Raw genomic sequence first — 25834 nt, 5'->3', positions numbered from 1 at the left:
GTAGTGTATTAATATTTAAAATTATTTTATTAAATATAGAAGCTTGTCATACCAGAAATTTGATTTTACTGTACAATTCTTTTTTATTTTTGTTTATCAACTATGATGAAGTAGTTGCTTTATCACATTATCATGTGAATCTCATATTGTTTTATGATAATATTTGAATTGTACAAGTGTTGTTTTAATGTAAATTAATATTATATAATGCTATTTGTTGACTTCCTTTTTCTTATAAAAAAATCTAGTGTCTACCATTTATTAAAATATTTTTTTATTTTCTTGGCAGACATATGTAGCCAACATTTTGATTGCTGTAAACCCTTACTTTGAAATCAAAAACTTGTATTCTCTGAACACTATAAAACAATACCAGGGAAAGTCTTTAGGAGTTCTGCCTCCTCATGTATTTGCAATAGGTAGGTTTCTGTTTTGTTTTTAAAGTAATGCTTTACTCTAAAGATGTTTTCTTTATGTATGTTAAAATGTTACTTGCACATTTATACCCAGTAAGAGCTTGCTTACATTTATTATTCTGTTCATTAGGTGATAAAGCATTTAGAGACATGAAGAGGTGTAAACAGAGTCAGTCAGTTATTGTAAGTGGTGAATCTGGAGCAGGGAAAACAGAGTCAACAAAATACATCCTTCGGTATCTCTGTGAGTCTTGGGGGAGTCATGCTGGACCACTTGAACAGAGAATCCTTGATGGTAAGTAAATACCTTGTTGTTGATGTGAGCAAAGCTTTAAAAACACACACTACTAGAGCACATAACTTGTAAAAGTATTTTAAACATCACTGTATTTGAATTATCCAACCAGTCAAAAATTACCTTTCTAAAGCATGTAATAAGATATAAATAATTAATAATTATGGGTATTTTATGTAAAATGTCTAATATTACTGTAATTAACTTTTATGCATAATGCACTAGTATGTAAAATTACAAATAAAATAAGAAGTTGTATAACCAAATGATACTTAAGGGAAGACCTCTGAAGAATCTTACTTAGTGAACATAAAATTATGCAGACAAAAAAGAACTACTATAAACATTAAAAAAATATTAAACAAAACAGACCTCGGAAAAGTTTGCTACAAGTGTACTAATAGACAATAATTATTATTTGAGTTTAAAAAATTTTTTCATTGCTCAAACATTAAGTAAAAAATCATTTTATTATTAATATAAAATAAGCAAACAGCTATGGAAGTGAATTAGTTCTTGTCATTGTTAATCCACTTGTATCATATTGTACATGAGATTACATTTAGGAAAAGTGTGTTCTATAAAGTGTTACAAAAAAGGTAAATGAATGAAATATATATGTAAGTTTGTTCACATGAAGAGTATTTGTTTGTTTTTTTTAAACAAAATGGTGTTAATATTATACTTTGTGTTGGATTCATAGAACATTTGTGATTTATAATCTACCCAAAACATTTTCCAAATGAAGATGTATTAAATGAATATTGCAAAATTCAGGGTAGACTTTTTTTCTTGTGTTTTTTTTTTATTATTACTGTTTCTGATTTATATAAGATAACTGTGTAATGTTTTTATTACCAAACTATTAATTTAACAAAAGTTTTACTTGAAACAAAAAAATCTTAATTTTTCATTATAACAACAGTACTTCAATAATGTTTAAAAAAAATTAGAATAAAGTGATTTTTTTTTTGTCATATGTCAATTCTTTTTCAGCCAATCCAATACTCGAGTCATTTGGTAATGCAAAGACAGTAAGAAATAACAATAGCAGTAGATTTGGCAAGTTTATTGAAATCCATTTCAACAACAAGGTAAATTATGTGTTCATAATTAATGATTTTATTGATATTTTAGTACATTTTAACACTTTCCTTATATAAATATTGAATTTAAAAATTTGATTTTAATTTTTTGTATACCTGTCAATTAAATTTTTTTTTAATTTGAATTATTTTTCCATAAATTATTATGGTTTGAAATTATTGTCTTTGTATCTATCATTTGTTTTGAATTATAGATTTTAGTTAAACTTTTTTAATTTCTATAGTGCACATTGGTGTATTAAAGAAAAATTAATAGAAGAAATAAATGACCTCAGAGTGCCAAAATTTATTGTTCTTTAACTTGGACACTCAGTGTTTCTCTCTACATCTTCTTCCAGAGCATTCTGCTAAAACACAGTTAAAAATAAAAAAATAACCAGTTACAGTTTCTGTTTTAGTGGAATGCTCCTGAAGAACCTATAAAACCATGTTAAAAAATAACAAATTTATTAGTGATTCATGGTTGTTTATTTCTAATATTTTGGTTAAAATTATTTGTGCATCTTGATCATTGAGTTTGAGTTATGTATTTTACTTGAGTTTGATTTTTGTATGTTTAATTCAGTTACTCCCATTTTAATTGCATATTTTAGTCATTTTCATTTTTCAAAATCTATTTTACATATTTATTACATGAATTATTTTTTACTTGTGTCAAGTTAGGTGTTTTCATGGTTTTATATTTTACCTTTGAAATAATTCTTTTCAGCATATTGTAGTTGGAGGATACATATCTCACTATTTACTTGAAAAGTCCAGGATTCGCAGTCAGAACAAAGGAGAGAGAAATTACCATATTTTCTATCAACTTTGTAGTGGAGCACCTGAACAACTGCGACAACAGCTTAAACTTGGAAGTCCAGATACTTTTGAGGTTTGTATCCTTTCTGTAAATTTACTTGTTACACAAAATTTTTTGACTCCATTAATGACATGTTTTCATCCATGGCACATGAAGAACTAATACCTCTTACAGCTAGAAATTTTAATGAAATCCTTTTATCATCACGTACAGAAGGTTATTTTTTATATTATCACAGGATCTTTCCCTCAGCCAAAAGAGCATTGGTAGCAATAAATAGATATTTAAAAAAAAAAACATCTGGAATTTATCCAATTTTGGTAAAACTTGTAACTGACTTAAATATATCATGTGATGATTATAGTTTCAAAATAAGACCAAAACTGATTAAACTGTGACTGGCCACATCATCAGCAAAAACCACTTGTATAACCATTGGCTCCATTACATTAACCTTTTCTTTATGCACCATTGCATCTATTTTTCTGGCTATAGCCCAATATAGCTTCATCAGGTATCTCCAAGCCTTATTGGAACTTTGCTACTCTTCAGCATGTCTTCATCCTTCACTAGTATTCTCTTGATTACCTGCATGTGCAAAGTTCCTAGACATTAGAATTTCAACATATGCAGTCACTGTGGATGTGATCATAATGGGCATTTTGATGGCCCTTGTTGAGAAAGATTCATCTGTCAAGTTCATAAATACTAAGAGGGCACTAAAAAATAGGTTTGTGCTAACAAGGAACGTAGTAATAGCAGTAGTAGTAGTATCCTTCTACTAGATCAGAAGATCAAAAATATGATTTCTAACTTCAAACAGAGAATGAAGAAAGGTTACAATTTCATTTGTGAATCAAAAAGGAGATCAGTTCATGTGTTTGACAGTTGCTGGTAAGGTGGTGCTACCACTTAAAAATTCTGTGTTTCTTTGACTGCTTACAACTTCCAGCTGAAATATATCATATTGTTGTATATTTTGATACAGGAAATTACAGATTTGCCAGTGGTGTATGCAACACCAACAAGAAATAGTTATTGGAATTTCTTGTTCCTCTGTAGTTGATGGAAGTATTCTGTATAATGTTTGTTTAACTTAGTTTGAAATGAAGTGGAAGGAGTTAAAACATTTGTAAGGGAAGTATACCAATAGTTTTAAGTTGTAACTATAAGTAAAATTAAAATAACAAAACAGTTTATTAGTGTTATTAAAACACTAGTCTTCTCATACATACCTACATTTTAAGCAATTATAAAAGTACTCTGATGCAAACAGAAATTGCTTTAGAAAGTTTAAAGGTGTTTATATGGTCTACAAAGCTTCTAAGTCATTTTACAGACACAGTTCGTGAAACATCATCATTCCCTTGATTGATATATATATATAAAAATTACCTTTTTTATTAATTTTGATCAATTAGCAAAGATGATAATTCTGGGAGCACTTATAAAGATAGAAACTTGAAATAGTAGAAAAGTTTATAAATATGTTGGAATTTTATTGCAACAGAAAATATATTGTATTTGTGGTATTGTTTAAAACTTTAATTACCAGGAAAGATAGAAAAGTAAAATCTATAATTTATTCTCTATATCCAACTTTTTTTGTGGTTAATGCTTAATGTGCAAATTTATGAAGAACAGAAAAACATTTTCTGCTTCAATATTGATAAAATTATTAGGGCATATTGTTAAATCTGTTAACCAATTTCTGCTTTCAGTATTTAAGAAAGGGCTGTACACAATATTTTACCTCGGCCGTTTCGGAGAAGTCCCTTAACGTAAACAGGAAGTCTAAAGACCACCAACAGAAAGGTCCTTTAAAAGATCCACTTTTGGATGATGTTGGAGACTTCCAAGTTCTGGATAAAGCTTTGAAAAATATTGGTAAGATGCAAATTAAACTCTAATGAAAAGTTACCATTTTTTTATGTTTGTTTTTTCCACGTTTTGCATTTTATTTGTTTTTGTGCATGCTTGGAATATTATAAATTTTTTTTCTGGCTCATTCAATAAAGTCGTCATAGTAGATATTTAAAAAAAAAATTTTATGCAAATATAAATATGTATGATGTTAAACAAGTATTGAAAACAAAGAGGGTGCTGTTATACTCTTTTAACTGTTGGAATTTGTATTAGGTTTGAACGACCAAGAAAAACTAGCGATTTATACGGTTGTAGCAGCAGTTCTACACATGGGAAATGTAACCTTTGAAGATTCACCTGATGACACTAGGGGTGGATGTAAAGTTGCTAGTTCTTCTGAATCTTCACTTAAAACAGCTGCATCTCTCATGGGATTAGATCCTGAAGATCTGAGACAGAGTTTGTTAAGTAGAGTCATGCAACCCAGCAAAGGTGGAGTCAAAGGCACTGTTATTATGTGAGTAATTCTTCAGCTATTTGAAGAACTATTTATTGAGTTGCTAGTTATGTAGTTTCAACAGTCTTAACACTCCTACGAAAAGGGGGGCCTAATAGGCCCCACTTTTCGTAGGAGTGTTAAAGAGCCATAATTATGATGACATGTAAACACTGTACTTAAAATAAAAACAAGGTATTTGATTATCAAAAATAACTGCATGTGTTATTTACATACTGTTTTGAAAACCTCTGTCAGTTTTGATTTGCTACATACATTATCAGGTATTTGATTATCAAAAATAACTGCATGTGTTACTTATATACTGTTCTGAAAACCTCTGTCAGTTTTGTTTTGCTACATACATTATCAAATTTTACACCAGTGACTTTTGTTACATTGCAAAACATGTATGTCTGTGTAGTTTATTTGTACATTTGCATGTTCACCTTTATAAGTGGCAATTGCTGTTAGCATTAATTTTGTTATTAATGTGTAAAGCGTGTAATTTTAAATATGTCCAAAACCTATTTAATGTGAATGAAATTTACATTATTAATCAGCATATTTATGTGTAACTGTTTTGTATGCTAATGACAATTAAGTGTTTTAATACCATGTATATTTCTAGCATGTGTATACAAGTTTCATTTGTGAGTGACCTTCCTAGAGTAATAATTATACAGATATTTGATGCTTTTATTAATGAGTGCACTTTATAAGTAGTAACTGCATAAAAATTAGATACTTTTGTTTGCGAGTGCACTTTTTGACATTTGCATTTATGAAATTTCATTGTAAAAGACATGCATGGTGTGCTTGAAGTAATTATTTTGAATCATAGGGTACCTCTAAAGGTACACGAAGCACAGAATGGTCGAGATGCTCTGGCTAAAGCCATGTACTCAAGGTTATTTGACTATATAGTGAACTGCATCAACAGAAGTATACCATTCAGTTCTTCCTCTTACTACATTGGTGTTCTTGACATTGCTGGGTTTGGTAGGTTGATTCTAATACCCATTTTCTGATTGCATTTAATTGAATCAAACTGCTTTTGACCTTTAATTGCTGTTAGAATGTGTAAGTATTGTGGGTGTTTAATGTAAAACTACAAAAAATGTGTATAGCAACATATAGCAATCAAATGTCTACTGCTATTAGCAAATGCAGTATTTAAATAATATGTATCTTACTCTGTATATTATGTACTTTTTATATTGGTTTAAGCATCAGATTTCTTTGTATGTTTACACTTCTTTGTTCAGAAAAATAATAGCACATGGGTAAACTACTTTGAATACTACCAGGTTTTAAAGACTTGGGTGGGTGGAATGTTAATGTGAAAGAAGAAACAAACAACTTTGAGGAACATAATTAATGTATTGTGTCTTTCAGATTGGGAAGACAAAATTAAAGTGATGTCAAGATGAAAGAATTTGAAATTAAAATTAAATTATAAAGTGTCCATGATCAGCAGTGTAAGCAAGGTGATGCCCAAAAAAACAAAACTATAACAGTGAACTTTGACCAGTTTAGATCAGTTTCAATCACTATACATATTTTTGGTAGCTCACCAACCAGAAGAAAAGAGCACTGAAATACTGACTTATCATTTGCATGAAAAATTACAACATATTTGCAAAAACACAAGGTCAACTGTGTCATAAAACAACAGATAGGTTATTACACTGATCAAACTACATCTCGGGATGAATTTAATGCATGATTTCATCTGGATCTAGTATTCCAAAATTAGAACTAGGGTAAATGAAAAAATTTTATAGATCAGAAGTACATGATATAGGATAATAAGATATGTGGTGTTTACACTACACAAATTGGTCTTGATTTGAGGGCCAATTAAAGCAAGAATATTACAGTAGGTTTTATTTAAATAATTGTGTAAAGCATAGAGATTACTGTAGAATTTTATTGGAACAGAAAAGCGACTTGTATATTCTATGTAATTCAAATTACAAGCCAGGTTTTGTGGAATTTTTTGAACATTCCATGTTGTAACTAAGTTTGTACATACATGTCTAGCTCTTAGATTAATCAGTTATAGAAGTTGGATATTAATGTAAACTTTATTAGGATTTTCATATTTCTTGAATTAAAGAACTAGGCAAGACAAACATTTTCATTTTTACAATAGGAATGTATTAAATAAACCTAAATACCAAGTATTGTAGTTGCAATATAACAGCATACAGAAGTTACACTCTAGCACATTCTAAATCTATGTAGTAATGGTTTTTTCTTTCATTGCCAGAATATTTTCAGAATAACAGTTTTGAACAGTTTTGTATCAATTACTGTAATGAGAAGCTTCAGCAGTTTTTCAACGAAAGAATTCTGAAAGATGTGAGTGAAGTTTTGGATAGTATAACTTGTTTTACTTGGAACCAGCAGTTTCGTTTAATTGTCAAACAATATTTAGAGAGTACTTTTTTGTAATTTGGTTTAATATTAGATCTTCATGAATAAATATTGTAATATATCTTTATCATTAAATAAACTATATTGAGTTTAAATATGTCCCACAGAGTTATTTAATACGTATAATAGTAGCACCTATCAAAGTTATTCTTATCAAAAGTAATAAATACATTCTTAAAACTACACTAGAAATCTTCCAATGTGAACTTTTTGTATTTTAAAATAAAATTTAAGGGTAATGTTTTTTGTTGTGGTGGTTCATTGAAATTTCAGTCACTGTGAGTAAACTGCACATTTGTTTTGTATGATTATTTCTCAAAATTTTGAAATTTAACATGAATGAAATTTCCTTATGGTTTAATGTAAAATCCCCAGGAGCAAAACTTGTATGAGAAGGAAGGCTTGGGTGTGAAGAAAATCGAATTTGTAGACAATCAGGATTGCATTGGTAGGTGTTTTTCATGAGAAGACTGAAAACAAGTAAAACAACATTAGAATGAATCTTAGAACGTGAAACCCAGTACATGTTCTTCCAAAAATTTATTATGAAGTATCGTACTGTCTCACTGTTTATTTGTTTTTAATTGTTACCCATTTTCGTTTTCAATCTTTTTTTTCTATATAGATAATATAATATTTAGTGTTCATGTAATTTTGAATTTTTGCAGTTGATAATTGGTTTTCAATAAGCATTATTAGTCATTACATACGTTGTGAATGATATATTCAATTATATATAAGCATAAAGGATCACAAAAAAAAATCGGTTACATTCCACTCCTCCCCTGTAATCTAGTGCTTAATATTTTGTTAGTAATGTTTGTAACTCTCTGTATCAGCAGGATATTATAAACATGTACACTTAATCTTCTGCCTTGCAGTGATGAAATAGTATTTTGTAAATACATGGGTCTTGCCTTCTGTGATATGGATAAAGTTTTATTTAAGGACTTCATAAATCATTTACAAGCTATATAAATAAATTTCTTATAATTTAAAGTAATTGTATTTGTAAAACATAGGCTTATTAGACATATTTCTTTGCTTATTCATAGATCTCATGGAAACCAAAGGGACTGGCATTTTTGATCTTTTGGATGAGGAAAGCAAGCTACCCAAACCTAGCCATAATCATTTTACTACAGCTGTGCACAGCAATAATTGCAAGCACTTCAGGTTGGCTGTACCACGAAAGTCTCGGCTCAGAGACCATCGAGAAGTTAGGGATGACGAGGGATTTTTAATCCGTCATTTTGCTGGAGCTGTGTGTTATCAAACGGTTTGTTTATTACATTGTATATATGGGAAATGAAATTAATCCAGAAGTGTTTATAACAGTTTCATTACACTTATGAAATGCATAAATTGAGAAGAGATACTGCATTTGCTCTAATATAATGAGCACCTAATTTTTAAAGATTAAATTGAATTTTTTTTCTACACATCATTTGTACAAAGTGTATTGTAAACACTGTAAACAACTATCAATGTACTGAAAATCTTTGGAAATATGTCATTAAATTTTTTTGTATTAATTTTACAAAATTTATTGAAAAGTTGGAATAATACATGATATAATATTATACCCTAAACTAATCATTCAACTTCACACCTTCTAGAATTGTTGACACCATCAGATTAATTACATTCATCTGATTTGCTTCCTTGAACTTTTGCTTTTTTGAACCATGATTAACTAATGTCTGTGTGCTTATAAGTTACAAATCACTTGGACTACATGTAGGTCATGTTACTAATACAAACAGCTCATGAAATGTTTGTTTTTATCTAATCTTAAATAACCTAAAAATATCCTTGTTTTTACATTTTAAATACTTTTATACATAAATATTTTAACTCTCATTTTTCATATTTATACTTTATCAAATATCTCAGCTGTCGAAGAAAGTTAACCCTAATTTTTTATATTAATCATAGTATTGCATTTAATATTTTTATTTAATTAAATAATACCATAAACAATATAGGCAAATAAAAATACAAAGAGCAAATAAATTCCATTACGTCTCAAAATTTTTCTGGCTTTCTAACTCTGCGACAATAGTCGTTAAAAATTCATCCAAGCTGGCTGTCAATTTTCTTACGGGAAAGCTGTTTCTACTCTGAGTGAAATTGCATTTAACCATTTAGAACGTATGTTATACAACATGTCACTTGATAGGTGAAAATTTTGAGTTTGTATTGGTAATAGTATAAAATTAAATGTAATAGTGAACTATTAATAAATTATAATAGAGATGATGGGACAGGTGGGTGTGGCAGCAGAGGTGTAATTTTATATTTGATAGCTTTGTGACCAAACAAAATTGAAGACTGATAAATGTGGTTTATCTGAGAAATGGCAATTTTATGAAGTTATTTACGTTTAATTTAGGGGAAATACTTGACTTTTTTAAATATTACCTTATAGAATTAAGAACTTTTATACTATTAAAATATTGATTACTAGCTAAGTTTTTATGCTATTCCAATTTGGAATAACAAAATGTAGTTTAATAAAATTTTGAATATGAGACACTAAAACTTTGCATCACACCAATAGAAAAATTCAGGTGGATAGGGTTAAAAGTTGCAGTCTAAATACTTAATGTGTGAAAATGTTTATATAACCTCTTTGTTTTGTACCAAACCCATCGGGAAAAGGTTAATGATTTTCAGTGGTAGCCTTTAGTAAAATATGTAACAAAATTAAACGTGAATATAATGCAGCAATTTTGTCAGGAGGTATTTGGAGGAAAAGTGTACATTATATTGAGACACATAAATTAAATAAGTTAGAAAAAAACCCTAATCTGAATTTTTTTTGAGGTAGGCTTTATGAAAGAGTTTAAGACTATTAAGTCATTTGAGTTAGCCATAATAATTTAAACAAAAACATGAGTTCAGCTAGTATGGATAATGAGTATGCACTAAAACATTTGTTGAGGTCCACACAAGCTAGTATTGATAATGAGTATTCACTAAAACATTTGTTGAGGTCCACACAAGCTAGTAGAGATAATGAGTATGCACTAAAACATTTGTTGAGGTCCACACAAGCTAGTAGAGATAATGAGTATAACTAAAACATTTGTTGAGGTCCACACAAGCTAGTAGAGATAATGAGTATAACTAAAACATTTGTTGAGGTCCACACAAGCTAGTATAGATAATGAGTATGCACTAAAACATTTGTTGAGGTCCACACAAGCTAGTATAGATAATGAGTATGCACTAAAACATTTGTTGAGGTCCACACAAGCTAGTATAGATAATGAGAATGCACTAAAACATTTGTTGAGGTCCACACAAGCTAGTATTGATAATGAGTATGCACTAAAACATTTGTTGAGGTCCACACAAGCTAGTATTGATAATGAGTATGCACTAAAACATTTGTTGAGGTCCACACAAGCTAGTATTGATAATGAGTATGCACTAAAACATTTGTTGAGGTCCACACAAGCTAGTATAGATAATGAGTATGCACTAAAACATTTGTTGAGGTCCACACATCTTTCATGTAAAGTCCTAAAATAGTGTATACAGTAGTATGCAGGTTTACTGTGGTTACAACAAAACAGATAAAAAAACTAAAATATTTTTAAAATTGGCATTGTGCTGTAATGTAACTAATTATTGTGTTAGGCAAATCGTCTCTTGAATAGTTCCTTAAGTCTCTTGAATTTTAATTTAATTATGACTTTTCAGGACAAATTCTTAGAGAAGAACAATGATGCTCTACATGACTCACTAGAAGCATTGATGTTGGATGCTAAAAACCCATTGTTAAAGCAGTTATTTTCTGGTGATGCACCTGTTAAAACATCAAAAGGCAAACTGACCTTCATCAGTGTCAGTAGCAAGTTCCGTTCGCAGTTAATGGAACTGATGGCTAAACTTCGTAGCACTGGAACTCATTTTATTCGTTGCATTAAACCTAATTTGCAGATGATAGACCATAAATTTGAAGGAGGTCAAATTCTAAGCCAGTTGAGGTGTGCAGGTAGGTTGAATATAACTGAGAGGAAATTTAGTTATTTATAGATTTGTATATAAAAGCTTTTAGTTGAAACAAGACATTTTATGTACAACTGAGTTTGATTTTATTTATATTTAAATTGTTTAGTAGTTATGTTAGAATTCAGTGCACAAGAAAATCAAATAGTGTGTTGGGTTTGGTTATATTGATGATCAGGATACTGCTTGTGGTGGATAGTGTGCTCATCTCACAATCTGTAAGTTGCTGGAATAAGAAATGGTGCAGAACAGTTGTGCACTTTCAGCTATAGAAGCACTATAATGTGACAGGCAATTCCACTATTCATTTATAAGAAATAGGACAAAAGTTGGCAGTGGGTGCTTTTTAACCTGTTGGCTTCCTTGTGGTTGGGAGCTCAATTTGGATGGTGACAGATAACCCTTGTAGTAGCCCTAAACAAACAAGCACAATGAAAAAATGTGCACAATAGGATGGATAATTCTGTACATTTTTATTAATTCTAGTCCTAATAACCTTCATGCATTAAAATTATTGTTGTGTGTTGTCTGAATGCTCTTATTCAGTTTCACATGTTTTGAATGTACTAACTGATTGTTGATTTAGTTTCTTGTATGCTATGTCTGTCAAGTGATTGTTTATTCCTCTTTATTACCAAATTTTTTGTTTCCTATTGTAAACAGCTAATCATTACCTATCTTTCATTGTGTTATGTACTATGTCTGATAATTGATTGTCATTTATTCTGAAGCTGAATTTGACAAACAATACAACAAAAATGGGCTCATGTTTATTCTAGTTTGGTTTCATCCTTTGCCAAGTTGCACGTGTAAAATTTATTGCTTTGTTTGATGAATCTTGTGTTACCCATTCCAAACCATAAAAATAAATTCAGTGCATTATCTAATTTAAACATAAGCATTTTACCTTTCAAAAGTATTTTATTTGGCTCTAACATAAGTTATTCTGAGTCAGTTGTTTCACCCCAATGTAGTCATTAACTCAATATAAATTCCATATTTAGCTTGTTAATCCAGAATGTAGATAACTTTCTTCATTCTAGATGTATATACTTCAACACAAACTTAAGCATTTAAACTTTCACACTTACCACTTCATTCAGTTCCACCAGACAATACAATGAGTTGTTTACCATGGTGTGGTCGTTCAAATTCTGTGCTAAAGTTTCTTAAAAATATCTGTCTGTTTTAAGAACTGTTTATCTTTGAGTTGTTCCCTCTATAAGTTGCCCCCTCCCTGTCAGGTGTATGGTGAATTTAGGTAGGGACAATAAGACCATGTACACTGGCAGTTATACATTCATACAGGCTATGCTGTATTTTGTAGATAGATATCCAGCTAGAACTTCAATACTACATGCTAAATAAGATGCAAGTTTGACTTAGAGTATAAAATTTAAATAATTCAATTTTTATTTTTAGTTATTTATAGTATTAGCTAGTTTAACATATGACAATATTTAAAGAGTAATCACATTTACCAAATGGAACTTAAAATGTGGCAGTTCTGCTTCAATACTTGATGATAAATATTGTTAAGTAGGCTTAACCTCAGTAATTGTTCATGAGTTAAAGTTGAAAATAATGCTAACAGCATAGGTTCTAGGGCAGAGTTGCCATAGAAACTTTTATTACGTTCCCTGTTTAATTGAGACGATTATTAAGCTATTATGTAATTGAAATTAGAAGTTCACCCTAACATTTGAAAACAATTTTCAGTCTTCAACTTTTCATTTCAAACTAACTAATAACAATGTGTAATTGTCTGCTCATTTATGGAGTAAACTGTTAACTTCTAATGAAAAAATCTCACTCCAATATTTGTCGAGGTACAGATAAATTTTAATCTCTCACCAACAGTGTGTTTCCATAAAGCAGTTCATTATTAGTGTTGTTTTCAAGTGTTTGGTGAGTATAATTTGAATCCAAACTCTTGTAACATTTGAAGTAGTACAAATAAATTGTGTACTTGTTGTCAGGAGTTATGTTTCAATGGCAGACTGGGGTTTTGCAATATTTTGATTTGTTTTCACCATTTAGCACACATACTTATTTCTTTTATTCTACTTTCATATTTTAATAATACGCGAGTTATTTCTTGCTTCTTATCAGTTGACATGTTGCCAAATAGTGATAAATGTAATATACTTGTTTACTATAAAGACCATGTAGTTAAAACCTCTAGTTCTGTATGTATTAAACAAGACATGATTAAAATGTTTAGAATGTACAAAGTCTAAAGTGAATGTCTAAATCAAATGAGATTATTTAATATAAAGGTAGTAGCTGCACATTAAAATATCTTGAATTTTAAAAAAAAATGCTGAATTTTTTTCTGTTCGAAGCAAAAAGTGTAATAAACGATTTATCAACCTGATAAAGTAGTTGTACTTGCACATCATATGATAAATCATGCGTGTTACATTATTACCAGGTATGACGTCTGTTCTGAATTTGATGCAACAAGGTTTTCCATCAAGAGCCCAATTTGCTGATCTTTATAACATGTACAAGAATTACCTTCCTCCAGAGCTGGTTCGACTAGATGCACGTCTTTTCTGTAAGGTAAGTTATGACTTAACGTTTTGGCTACTTCCTCAGCTCTCCTTAGTAATGCATTTAGAATTTCTTATTAGTTGAACTTGAACGAACTGCCTCTTTATAGTAAATTAATTGTAACTGCTTTCTTAAAATCAACTGAGTAATGACATGTAGGAACCAATTTCAGTCTTTATAAATAGTTGAAAAAAATCCACTTACTATATATGTTTATTCTTGCATGTAAAGAGACCAAATAACTAAATAGCATATTAGTTAGGCTACAAATTGTTTTAACAATCACAGTTAAAATATTTTTGTTGTTAATTTTATAATATTAAAAGTTAGTATGAATTTATTACCAGGCTTTATTCATGGCTCTTGGATTAAATGAAAATGACTTCAGGTTTGGGATGACAAAAGTTTTCTTCAGACCTGGGAAATTTGCCGAGTTTGATCAGATCATGAAGTCTGACCCAGAGAATCTGGCATTGCTTGTGAAGAAAGTGAAAAGATGGCTTCTTGCTTCTCGATGGAAAAAGACTCAATACTGTGCTCTGTCTGTCATCAAATGTACGTTTTTAATATAAATATTAAAGAATGTTTTTACTCCATGTATATGTCTAAAGACTTGTTGCTTTCTGATTGTTGTACATTTTCTGTGTGTAACTCAGCGTTAGTATTATGAATGGGTGTTGTCAGACATTTTGTATTTCTGTATTTATAACAGCATTACTTCTAGTGCTATGACATCATTGGTTTTATATTTTTATATTCAACAATGTTTTGGTAGTATAGATGTTATGATATATCAACATTTTGAAACCACCTTTGTTGTTAATATCTGCAGAGACTGTTTGGGAAATTATGGCCTAATATAGGTATCAGAAATTTAGGTGAACTGTGAAATGATTCCAGAAATTCATGAAACTGTTTTGAAAAAAAGTTAGGAATTATTCTTGATTTTTTCTGCTGTAAGTGAATCTTCAAAATGTTGAAAACAATACAGCATTGTAATCATTAAGCCATTTTCAAGTGCTCATTTCTCATGTGAGTCAAATTTCTTTAGAATACTTTTGCAATATTTTTGTAGTGAAGAACAAAATCTTGTTTAGAAGAGAACACCTGATCATTATTCAGAAAAATGTTAGAAGATATCAAGCTATGAAGAAATATCGACCTAGGTAAGATAAGTGAAAAGCTACTGGGATGTACTTGTTTTTATTGGGAGAAAAAAAAAATCTTTATCTGAGCCACAACTTTTAACTTCATAATACACCTTTTTTTTTATCTCTGTAACTTGTGTTTTTAACGTTATTTACTTGAGGTTTTCAATTTCTAGTTTTTCTCAAAGAAATACTTGTTTGATACCAAATGATTACGGCTCGGCATGACCAGGTGGTTAAGGTGCACGACTCATGATCTGAGGGTCACGGGTTTGAATCCCGAATGCACCAAACATGCTCACCCTTTCAGCCGATGGGGCGTTATAAAGTGACAGTCAATCCCATTATTTATTGATAAAAGAGTAGCTCAAGAGTTGGCAGTGGGTGAATATAACTAGCTGCCTTCCCTTAAGTCTTACACTGCTAAATTAGGGATGGCTATTGCAGGTAGCCTTCATGTAGCTTTGCGCAAAATTCAAAAACAAATCAAATGATTAATTATCTCAGATGGAGATGCTTTCATACAAAACATATTTTACTCATCTTTTAACTAATATGTCTTTGAAGTAGTTAAAAAGCAGTGTTTTCCTTAATATTCATCCTAAAAGTCATTAAATTCTGTAGTGAAAAATATTTCTTAGTGATCACCCCTGCATTCTGATGAAAGATATTACAAATTGTACAGTTTGAGTTTGGGAAACTATGTCAATATATGAAACTGATTTTCAGTTTTTGAAGCTTTCTTGAATGCATATTTTTTGGTAGATACCTTGGCATTATGAAGGTTAAGTCTCTGCAAGGTCAACTGAAGCAAATGTCAGAACTAGTCAACCAGTTAAAAGCAGAAAAGCAGCAGTCAGTAACACAAGTAAATGCACTTGAAACAAAGATGAAGGAAACCATTAAAAATCTAAAGGTATATAGACCAATTTTATTTGTTCTGTCACCCAGGTAGAAGTGTGTTGGTAATTCTAGCTGTTATTAGACAAGTTGGAGTTCATGTTTTTGCTACAGGCTGGGTGTAACATACACAAGTTCATTTACACGTTTTAAGTGTTTGCAACTATAACTTTTGACACACCATGTGTATCTTCACACAATTTGTTAGACTTTTAGTAAAGATTACAAGTATTTTTTTGGCCAAAAGTCTGAAATTTTAATGTATTTAATGTATTTACACTAAAGAGTTGTTTGTGAAAATAGTCTGTTTTGTTACTAGTCTGAGTGCAAAATCATTTCACGTTATGATTAAAAACTATTCTTCATCCCAAAAATCTTAAATATTATTTACATAATCTTTAACACCTTTAATACATTTGACATGTTTGTTTTCAGTAACACACTATATTTTTCTACAGTCTACCTATATGGGGTTTGTCATTTGACTAACCTCGTAAACATCGTTAAAAACTAAGGAAATATAAATCACGCTTTTTCATACTAGAATGACTGCATATTATAACAGAAAAATACAAGTGTTTAGTTTAAGTAGCTTAACTTTCAAAACATTATATATTTATATATATGTTTATCATTTTTTATTATACTGATCTTTCAGTCATGTCTAGCTAACATTACATAACTTGTATTGATGCAGTGCATGTGCATGCATTGTGTCCAGTAATATAAAACTGACCTTTTAGTCTTTCCTGTCTTGGCTGTGTTTTAGTGGACTAGTATTTTGTAATATACAGTCACATTTCAATTATTGTACATTATATGTATGTATATAGATTAACACTATTATTAAGCACAGTTTTTTAATATAGAACAATAAATCAAGAAGTAAAGCAAATTATTCTCTTCTTGCCATGATCTTTGAGCTTGGTTGCTGCTGGACATAGGTTGATAATCCTTTTAAAATTTCACATGTGGGGATATAAAAGAAATTATTTTAAAAATTTTATTTATACAGTTGAATAACCAAAAAAATTGTAAATAACTACACTGATACTGTTGAAGTCCACTATAATTTATTAAGCTTAGTAAGTAAGATGCATTTATTTTTTAAAAAATATAAAACTTCTATCACACTAAAGACAACACTTACCTCACTGAAGAATCGAAAGAACGGTGTAGCACTTTTAAAGATTAAAATGACAAGGAAAATCACTCTGGGTATATTCTAAGCTGTTGATTGGTTATTCACATAACACGTACTGAAGTAAGTGGATATAAGGGACCATTACCCAAGGTGGAAAGAGGTGAATAGGACCACTCAATTTGATTCAGTATGTAGACCATAAATTCATGAAATAGTAGTTCAACAAAATTGTAACTGCAAATCAACAAACGTGATGACATGGCCTTTGACCTGTGATCTGTCGTGAAAGGGTTAAATGAGTTAAAATCATAATTACACATTGAAGTCTGTTGTTGTAAAAAATAAAAAATAACATAATAAGGCAAACATAATATTCCAGTGTTTCAATGAGAATATAGTGGTTCCAATAGTGTTAAATAAGTACATGATGCATTTGTATACTGATATACGAAAAGTTGTTCATAACATGGATTTAAAATATAAAGTAGTAACAGAGGGTATATACTGAACAATATAATATATTTCTACAACAGCTGTATAGACAAGCAGTAATGTATGGATTTGAGGATATATGAACAATTTTTTTATGTCCATAGACAACAGACGTGAAGGAAGCTGAAATTAAACAGAACTACACGAGATTGATGATGGCCATGAATGACACTCTGGTAGCATTGAAGCGCAAGCTAGAAAAACAAAAGATAGCAGAAGAGCAAGAGCGCTTACGAAAAATTCAAGAAGAGATGGAAAAAGAAAGGAAGAGAAAGGAAGAAGAAGAAAGAAAAAAACGTGAGGAAGAAGAGATACGTAAAAAGTATGTGAAATGAAGTAAATATACTTTTACTGGTATTGGGTTGTCCAAAAATAGATGTTGGAATTCTCATGATGATATTTAGAAGCTGAATGTTGGATTACTTATCATTGGTTGATTGGTTTAATCCAACTTTTGTCACTTACAAGGTGTCTTGATTATCTGCTGTTTCAACTCTACTCAGAACAAGTTTTGCAACCTTCAAGGTAGCATGGACAAGAAGGACTTTCGTTTGATTTTCCTTTACGACCTCAAACTTGGACAAAAGGCTACCAAAACTACATGGAATATTAACCAACTATTCAGTCATGGATCTGTTACTGAACGTACAATTCAATGTTGGTTTTGAAGGTTTCAACATTGGAGGTGAAAGTTTTGAAGACAACAAAGGTCATGGAAGGAAGCCATCCTTAGATGAAAACACATTAAGGAAAGCAGTTGAGACAGACTCTTGCACAACAGTACGTGAGCTTGCAGGAAAACTAGGCACAAGCACATCAAGCATTGTCAACCATCTGAGAGCAATTGGAAAGACAAAAAAGTTGGATAAGTGGGTTCCACATGAGCTGACTGAAGATCAACAAAATTGGCATTATGAGACCTGTCAAGGATGATGCTCCAAAAATTGAACAAATTGGGAGTCGAGGTTCTGCTTCATCCACCTTATTCCCAGACCCTTCCCCTACAGATTTCCATTTTATCAAGCACTTATACAACTTTTTGAACAATAAATGCTTTCAAAAATAGGCAGTTGCAGAAGAAGCTATCAGGGGGTTTACTGCCCATAAAAACTCTGATTTCTAAAGCAAGGGCATAAACAGCATCATTACATGTTGGCAAAAGTGTGTTGAAACAAATGGTGCTTTCTTTGATTAAAGCATGTTTTACAACAATGGTTTATACTTTTACAAACTTCTCCGTTCAAAAAGGACATTTATTTCTGGGCAACCTAATAAAATGATCTGAAAAACAATGTGATACATGAATTGTAGTGACCTGGAATTTTGACATGTACTATTTTTCATATTAAATTGGTAATCTTATACTAATTAAGATCCTATTTAAAGAATATAGTGCAATAAAATAATAACCTCATGATATTTTGTTTGCATTAAACTGTGTTTTTAATACATTTTAAAATGTAATAATGAGTTGTGCCTGATAAATATCCATCAATGTCCACAGAAAGGCACAGTTAGAAGCAGAAAGAATAGCTGAAGAAGAAAGACGAAGGAAACAAGAAGAGGAGGACCAAAAATTAGCGGTATGGGATGTGTATTGAAGCACTTGTTTTTTGTAGTACTATTGAATACCACACATTAAATTATAGATTGTACGTTAAATATATATTAGTAGTACTTAGTGTAAGATCTGGTAATATACTTTTTGTAAAAATAGTTTTTTTATAAAGTATTTCTGTAATTTAATTTTTTTTTGAATGTTTAAAGTTAGCTCTTCTATTGTAATACATCTATATTTATTCTTATTTATTCTGCAGCTTTTATTAACTTAAAGAACCTACAGTAGAAGAAATTAAAAAGTCAGTACATTACTTACTTCAGAGAAATATTTGTTCATTCAGTCAGAAGTTCCTAAGAAGCCTTATTTGGGAACACACAAAATCATAGATTGGGTAGGGCCTTGAGCAGTTGTTCCTTTATGTGCTGATGACACCCCTAATCATTTACCTTGGTTTGCACAACACTCCTGCTGCAACAATATGGATTTTAAGTTTTATTCATTTATGTTCTCAACTACTATTTGTTTGGTGAACTCTTCTGACAACCCTAGCAACTTGTCATAACACACAGTTTGGAAACCACTAGCCTAGTGGTTAGAGTGCCAGGATTCAGATAGTTCTATGGATCATGGTATGATGTTGCTGGGCATTGTTTGTCTTTTAGCTGTAGTGAAAGATACTACTGACCAATTGTATACCTTTTGGCCAATATATCATAATTAGGAGCATTGTGCCTGAACCATACAGGTCTTCTTACTGTGGTTCTTCTCTGAGCATATTTTTGCCAATTTAATGTTTTACCTTCCACCCAATACTTCAGAGCATTAATTAAATGTTTCTATCTCAATTTCTTTTCTCTAAATTTACTTTACTCGTGTTTCATTTAAATTGGTGTTAATATTGGGTTATGTTTATGTAGTTAAACTTGCAGGGAAAGTTTGTTTTTTCTGAAAGTTTAATAATTAATATTTTCTAAATTTTAATATCATTATAGTCAAATAGCAATAATTTTTTGAGGTTTAATATGACCCTTTATTTATTTTGAACACAGCAGCTGATTTTTTGTTTCTGAAGTAATTTTATCATTTCATACAAGTATCCTTTCTTAAAATATTTTGACATCATTGTATAGGCTGCCATGGAAGCCCAGTTGAAGTTAGAAAGAGAAGAATCAGCAAGAAGGTACAGGACAGTTTTCATAAGCTACTATTAATTGCTTAATGTATTCAGAATTTTATAACTTATTACCTGTATTAGAAGTCCTACAGTAAACAGTTGAAAAACTAATCTAATGTGTCAACTTATTTTCAGTACTCACAGTTTGTTATGTACCATTAGTTAATAAAGTTTACATATTTTTTGAAAGGAAAGAACAGTTGGAACAAGAATGCCGTGATCACGAGCTGGCTTTACGATTGGCTCAGGATAACAATAGTGTGGTAGAAGATATTCCACCGACTCCGACACTTCCCAGGTTTGCTAAGCTATTACGTTTATTCAATTCTATAAAGAATGTCAATTTTGTTATTCGAACATCTTGATTTTAAAGTATTGGTAAGTAAAAAAATATAAAAATTAATGAAAATAGAAGTAAATAAGTAGCATTATTATTAAACTGGGTTTGATCTGTAGACTCATGTATTGTAGCACATCTTTGAGTAGAGATCTGCATGTAGCACCTTTCTTTAACCTGTTGACTGCCAAGTATTTCAGCTGCTACAATACAACTCTAATGCTTCTTCATTTTGTAATTTTTTTTTCATGACACCATTTTGGATCAAAAGTGAAACAATTTGTAAGTAGGTTAAATGCATGTGTGGTGCTGACATCTAGCGTTGAAGTTAGGTACTATTGAGAACGAATTAACTGGTCCATGGCACTGTGTTACCAATTGGCTTGGACGAGTTATCTTGTCTACGGCACTGAACAGGTTAATCTTAAGTGCTTAAGTATTTTGATATGTTACTTAGGTTTACATTTTTATTAAAAGAAGTTTTTTCTTTTCATGTGTGACAGATCATCCACTGTCATTAAGAATAGACAACAACAAGCAAATAAAAAGTACAATCTTTCTAAATGGACGTATTCAAAGCTTCGGGATACAATCAATACATCTTGCGGTATGTATAAATGGTATTGCATCCATTAATTTAACTGTTTTAAATAATATAGGAATAATACTACAAGTGCAGTACTAGTTTATGGTGTGCATGAATTTTCTTGTGAAAGATGAAAAAAAAACCAAAAACATGAATTTTTACATATACACAATACTTCTTTTTCTAAACAACTATTGTTTAGTGCATTTATTTACTTCCTAATTTATTATTTACTATTTAAACACAAGACAGAATGTGTATTTGGTTTATTTTACTTGTATAGTTTTATTGATACATTCACTTGTAACGTCCTTCATTCTGAAGGAAGCTTTGAGGCCTAAATTTTACTAGTTTTATAACTATAACACAATTGAACAGATAGCTGTAACAACTAAGGTTTTGTTAGTTTAGGTTCAGAGCATTTTTAACACTTCAACTCACTCGGTACAATTGTCTTAGGGATCTCTATACTGATCAGCTATAGGTGTACAGATGTACAAGTTTTTTTTTGCCTTACTTTGCAATATGAAATTCCAGTTGATGCATTGCTCTGATTGCGTTGATATTAAATACACTGCTAGTCCTACCTAATTGAAAAAAAAAAATTGTTCTGTTGATTAAAAACTAGTATCTTCTGAACTGATAAATTATCTTTTCACTTTTCTTATAATCTCACAGAAATATAGAATTAAAAAAATAAAGACCACTTGACCATGAGTCCAAACTTTAAATGTAGTTTTTATATGACATTTTCAAAGCAAGAAAAATATCTTTCTTAGATTCTAGTTTACAAAAGGAGTGAAGAGTACCTATTTTCTGTTCTAGTTCATTTGATTTGTTACAGATTGTATACTCATGCCTATAGTATTGTTTTTCAGACTTGGAATTATTAGAAGCTTGTCGAGAGGAATTCCATCGGCGTCTTAAGGTCTATCATTCCTGGAAGCGTAAGAATATCAAAAAGGGAGAAAATCCACAGGGCAGAGCTCCACAGTCTGTTACAGACACAAGTATGTTGACAGTGTCTTTGTTAAAATGAAATTTAAAAAAGTTTCAGTTCAAAAATTTATACTAATCATTAGCTCATTACAGTGATAATACATACATTTAGTACACTTTTACCACTATTAAAAAATGCATGTCAAAATTACAGTATTTATCTTAGATTATTTGTTTAAACATGTTATTTTATTCTACAGCTCCACCACCTCTCCCTCAGAGACAACCTAAAAACCCAGACCATCGTCAGCGGTACTTTCGCATGCCGTTCTTACGAGCAGGTGCTTCAGCATCAGAAGTTGGAATGTGGTATGCTCATTTTGATGGTCCATATATTGCTCGTCAAATGGAAATACATCCAGGGAGGTTTCCGATTCTTCTTGTTGCAGGTTTGTTTATTCTGTTAGTACAACATGTTGAAATTCACCCAGTTTAACATCTTTTATTACATCTGTTTCTCCTCTGTGCAATTAATATATAAGCATAAACAGTTTTACTACACAACTGTAATATTTTAATCTGTTTAAAATCAAAAACCACGTATCATGTTTCTTGTATACTGAAACTTACTTTCCACATGACTATCTCCTCTTCAGGTAAAGATGACATGCAAATGTGTGAACTGACCCTTGAAGAAACAGGTCTTACTCGAAAAAAAGGTGCAGAGATACTTCCACATGTTTTTGGAAAAGAATGGATGAAAAATGGAGGAGAGAACAAAACATATTTCCAGGCTCGGAAAATAAGTTAACTAAGCAGAAAACTCGGATAGAAATGAAACTTTGTAACAAAAACAGTTAGGTATATCAATAAACTTTAATTTTTGTTGCTGAGCTGCAACGTATATTTGTGGCAAAATCAGATCTCGGCTATAAATGTGAAGGTAATGCACATAAGATAAAAAAACAACCAACAGAAGTTCTTATTGTTAAAATAAATTAATTGAATTTACGTTAAGTAAATCTTTCCTCTAGACAAATTTAGTAGCTCTTTAGAATCTTTGAAATTTTACCAAATTTTGTTAGCATTTATTATTTAGTTTTGTTTTCACAGACTATACAGTTTCAATCATTTGGAGTTAAAGCTTTTCACTTTGCTTACTTAGGTTGTGGATAGTTTTTGATTTGCAGAAGTATTTATACAATTATAGAGTCACTAATTTTGGTAATTTATTTTCATTTTACTTAAAGGTTTGCAAATCATGTAGTTGTCTTTGTTCTTCCCAGAAAGGTTTAATGGTAATAAATAATAACTATGATACTTGAAATTTTTTGTGGTGGTGCTTTTCTTTATTCCATATTCAATGCATAACATTTGAATTGAAAAATTGTATATATCAATATACACTTGGCAGATTAAGATCTCTCTCTCTATCTATTTTGTTTTTAAAAGAACTCTTATTTTAACCTCAGCTCCAAAAAGTTTTTGCAGCAATTTAGAACATTGTAGATCTTGTAATGAAACACTTCTGTTAATTGTATCTCACGTGTCATATTTTAACAATAATCAAAATAAATTTAAAGAGAAGTAATGTAAAATTAGTATCCTCAATTAAGTTTAAGTGTCTGATTGACCTTTCCTTAAAGACAATAAGATTAAGGTCCTGTTAATAAAATGTAACTTTTCCAATAAACTTATTTTGATTCCACATGTTACGTAAAGACTAGGTAGAGAAGTACATAGAATAAAAGGGATTGAGCTAAGTAACAAGAGTAAACTAAGATAGAAATTTAATATTCAATCACTCTTAAAAATGAAATACAATTATAAACAGTGTGTAATGAAATAGATAATAAAACTGCAGTTTTTAACTGTATACAAAATATATTTATGGAAGCATCAGTAACTTCATTAAGTATCTTATTAACTGTGTGCAGTTAAAAAATTGCATTTTAATAGTTTGAAATTTACACACATGCTAGTTTTTAACACTTCACCAGTTTAAATATCCTTATTGTATACGTGGTTATCTTTGTATTACTGTGATTTCTGCAAGATGTAAGTATAGAAAAAACAACAAAAAAACGAAATAAAATTATGAAGGTATAAGTTTTAATTACTCATAACCATATTTCAGGCTATACTTCATCATATTATACTATGAAAATAAGGTTGATTTTGGTTGTATAATGTTATGATTAATTAAATTTAAATGTATGTTGATTCAACTGCAAAGTAGCTCTGCACTATGAGAAATGATAAAATTCAACCCTGTTTAATGATTTATACAGTCATTACCTGAAAGAGTTTATTTACGTCTTTGCTGAACAAACAGAGCTGTTATGCTAATTTAAAAGATTTTTATGAATGTTTTTGGTTAAAGTACAAAACATTACAAGTTACAAATCCACACTATGAAGCAGTGCCTGCTTTGCCTCACTAAAATTTCAATTTTGTTAATTTTTATGTTTAACTTCATATAAGTTGCACCTTAATGATGTCAGGCCATATTAATATTGATGTAGTACTACAGTGTAAGTTGCAAAAACATTAGTAAACTGTAATTGTTAAATATTAAAATAGCCAGTACTTTATTGATGTCAATATTGGTTTTAGTTTACAATTATTTATACACTTGAAATAAAATGATGTAGATTTTACTAATTGGAAAATAAAACTTTGACAAAGTAGAATGTAATTTGTCACTTGTGTCTAACAGTCTTTCAAAATATGCCCATATGTAATTTATATAGCTGTTTATTTACTGTATTACGTGAACATCTAAATTCAATTTGTAGTATGTTTAAATCTTGAAACTTAATACAAAGCCTGGCACAAAATATTTATTATTATGCAATGAAGGTTATTTCACTATAGCTTTAATAAGCTCTGTTGAGGTTCTCAAATAAAATAATTTAGTTCTGCACTAAAAGAAGACGAATAATATTTTACTAATATTTTTGTCATTTTAATTTTCTTTCATTTAAGATATCTACACATTTTTCTCTATGTGATAATACAGAAAACATATATGTTTGTTTCCTCTGTATTATGATCTTGCAAAACAATATAGGAGCAATTTTTGTATAGTACACTCAATTAAAATTGTTTTATCCTAAAGCATTAAGAAAATATGTTGATAAGTTTTTGATCATATTTTGTGCCTTGTTTCTAGAAACCTAATATATTACACAAGGAATAGGTTTACTTAAAAAGAGTGTTGGATATTTGAACACGGGTAGCCCTTTGTATAACTTTGTTTAATTCCAAATGAGCACTATGTTCTTTATTCAGTCTCTGAAGGTTTTTCAAGAAACAAATTGTATAATAGTATTTCAACCACTCAAATGTAATAAGTATTCTTTTTATTGTTGTTGTTTGGCAAAAATTAGGTTAATGCTTCTGAGGTGTGAATAATATTCTGGAGTATTTGGGTTAAAGTAATGTAACATACTGTTTGGGAAAAACAACAGACTTGTTGGCCTACTTTGGCTGTCCCATCATCTAAGCCAACCTTAAAACTATCAAATAAATTAATTAAAAATCAAAATCAA

General features: G+C 30.2%; 1 protein-coding gene across 6 annotated transcripts in view; it reads left to right on the top strand.

Moving 5' to 3' along the window:
- Positions 1-23607, top strand: part of LOC143250721 (unconventional myosin-VI-like) — a 51804-nt gene extending 28197 nt beyond the window's left edge. For all 6 annotated transcript variants that reach the window (XM_076501653.1, XM_076501654.1, XM_076501656.1 and 3 more), the window contains 23 exons: positions 290-419; positions 547-711; positions 1708-1805; positions 2527-2691; positions 4341-4506; positions 4759-5002; positions 5826-5983; positions 7257-7348; positions 7799-7871; positions 8479-8702; positions 11135-11429; positions 13878-14008; positions 14347-14554; positions 15075-15165; positions 15913-16063; positions 17788-18005; positions 19188-19266; positions 20375-20424; positions 20609-20716; positions 21259-21362; positions 22220-22351; positions 22541-22729; positions 22937-23607. In XM_076501653.1, coding sequence (XP_076357768.1) covers positions 290-419; positions 547-711; positions 1708-1805; positions 2527-2691; positions 4341-4506; positions 4759-5002; positions 5826-5983; positions 7257-7348; positions 7799-7871; positions 8479-8702; positions 11135-11429; positions 13878-14008; positions 14347-14554; positions 15075-15165; positions 15913-16063; positions 17788-18005; positions 19188-19266; positions 20375-20424; positions 20609-20716; positions 21259-21362; positions 22220-22351; positions 22541-22729; positions 22937-23091 — 3426 coding nt within the window. In that variant the 3' untranslated portion in view covers positions 23092-23607. The remainder of the gene's footprint in view (positions 1-289; positions 420-546; positions 712-1707; positions 1806-2526; positions 2692-4340; positions 4507-4758; positions 5003-5825; positions 5984-7256; positions 7349-7798; positions 7872-8478; positions 8703-11134; positions 11430-13877; positions 14009-14346; positions 14555-15074; positions 15166-15912; positions 16064-17787; positions 18006-19187; positions 19267-20374; positions 20425-20608; positions 20717-21258; positions 21363-22219; positions 22352-22540; positions 22730-22936) is intronic.
- Positions 23608-25834: the final 2227 nt, after the last annotated feature.

This window comes from Tachypleus tridentatus, chromosome 5, assembly GCF_004210375.1.
Source record: "Tachypleus tridentatus isolate NWPU-2018 chromosome 5, ASM421037v1, whole genome shotgun sequence".
Taxonomy (NCBI): Eukaryota; Metazoa; Arthropoda; class Merostomata; order Xiphosura; family Limulidae; genus Tachypleus; species Tachypleus tridentatus.
The sequence above is the reverse complement of the archived record's forward strand: the minus strand, read 5'-3'. Positions and strand labels throughout refer to the sequence as shown.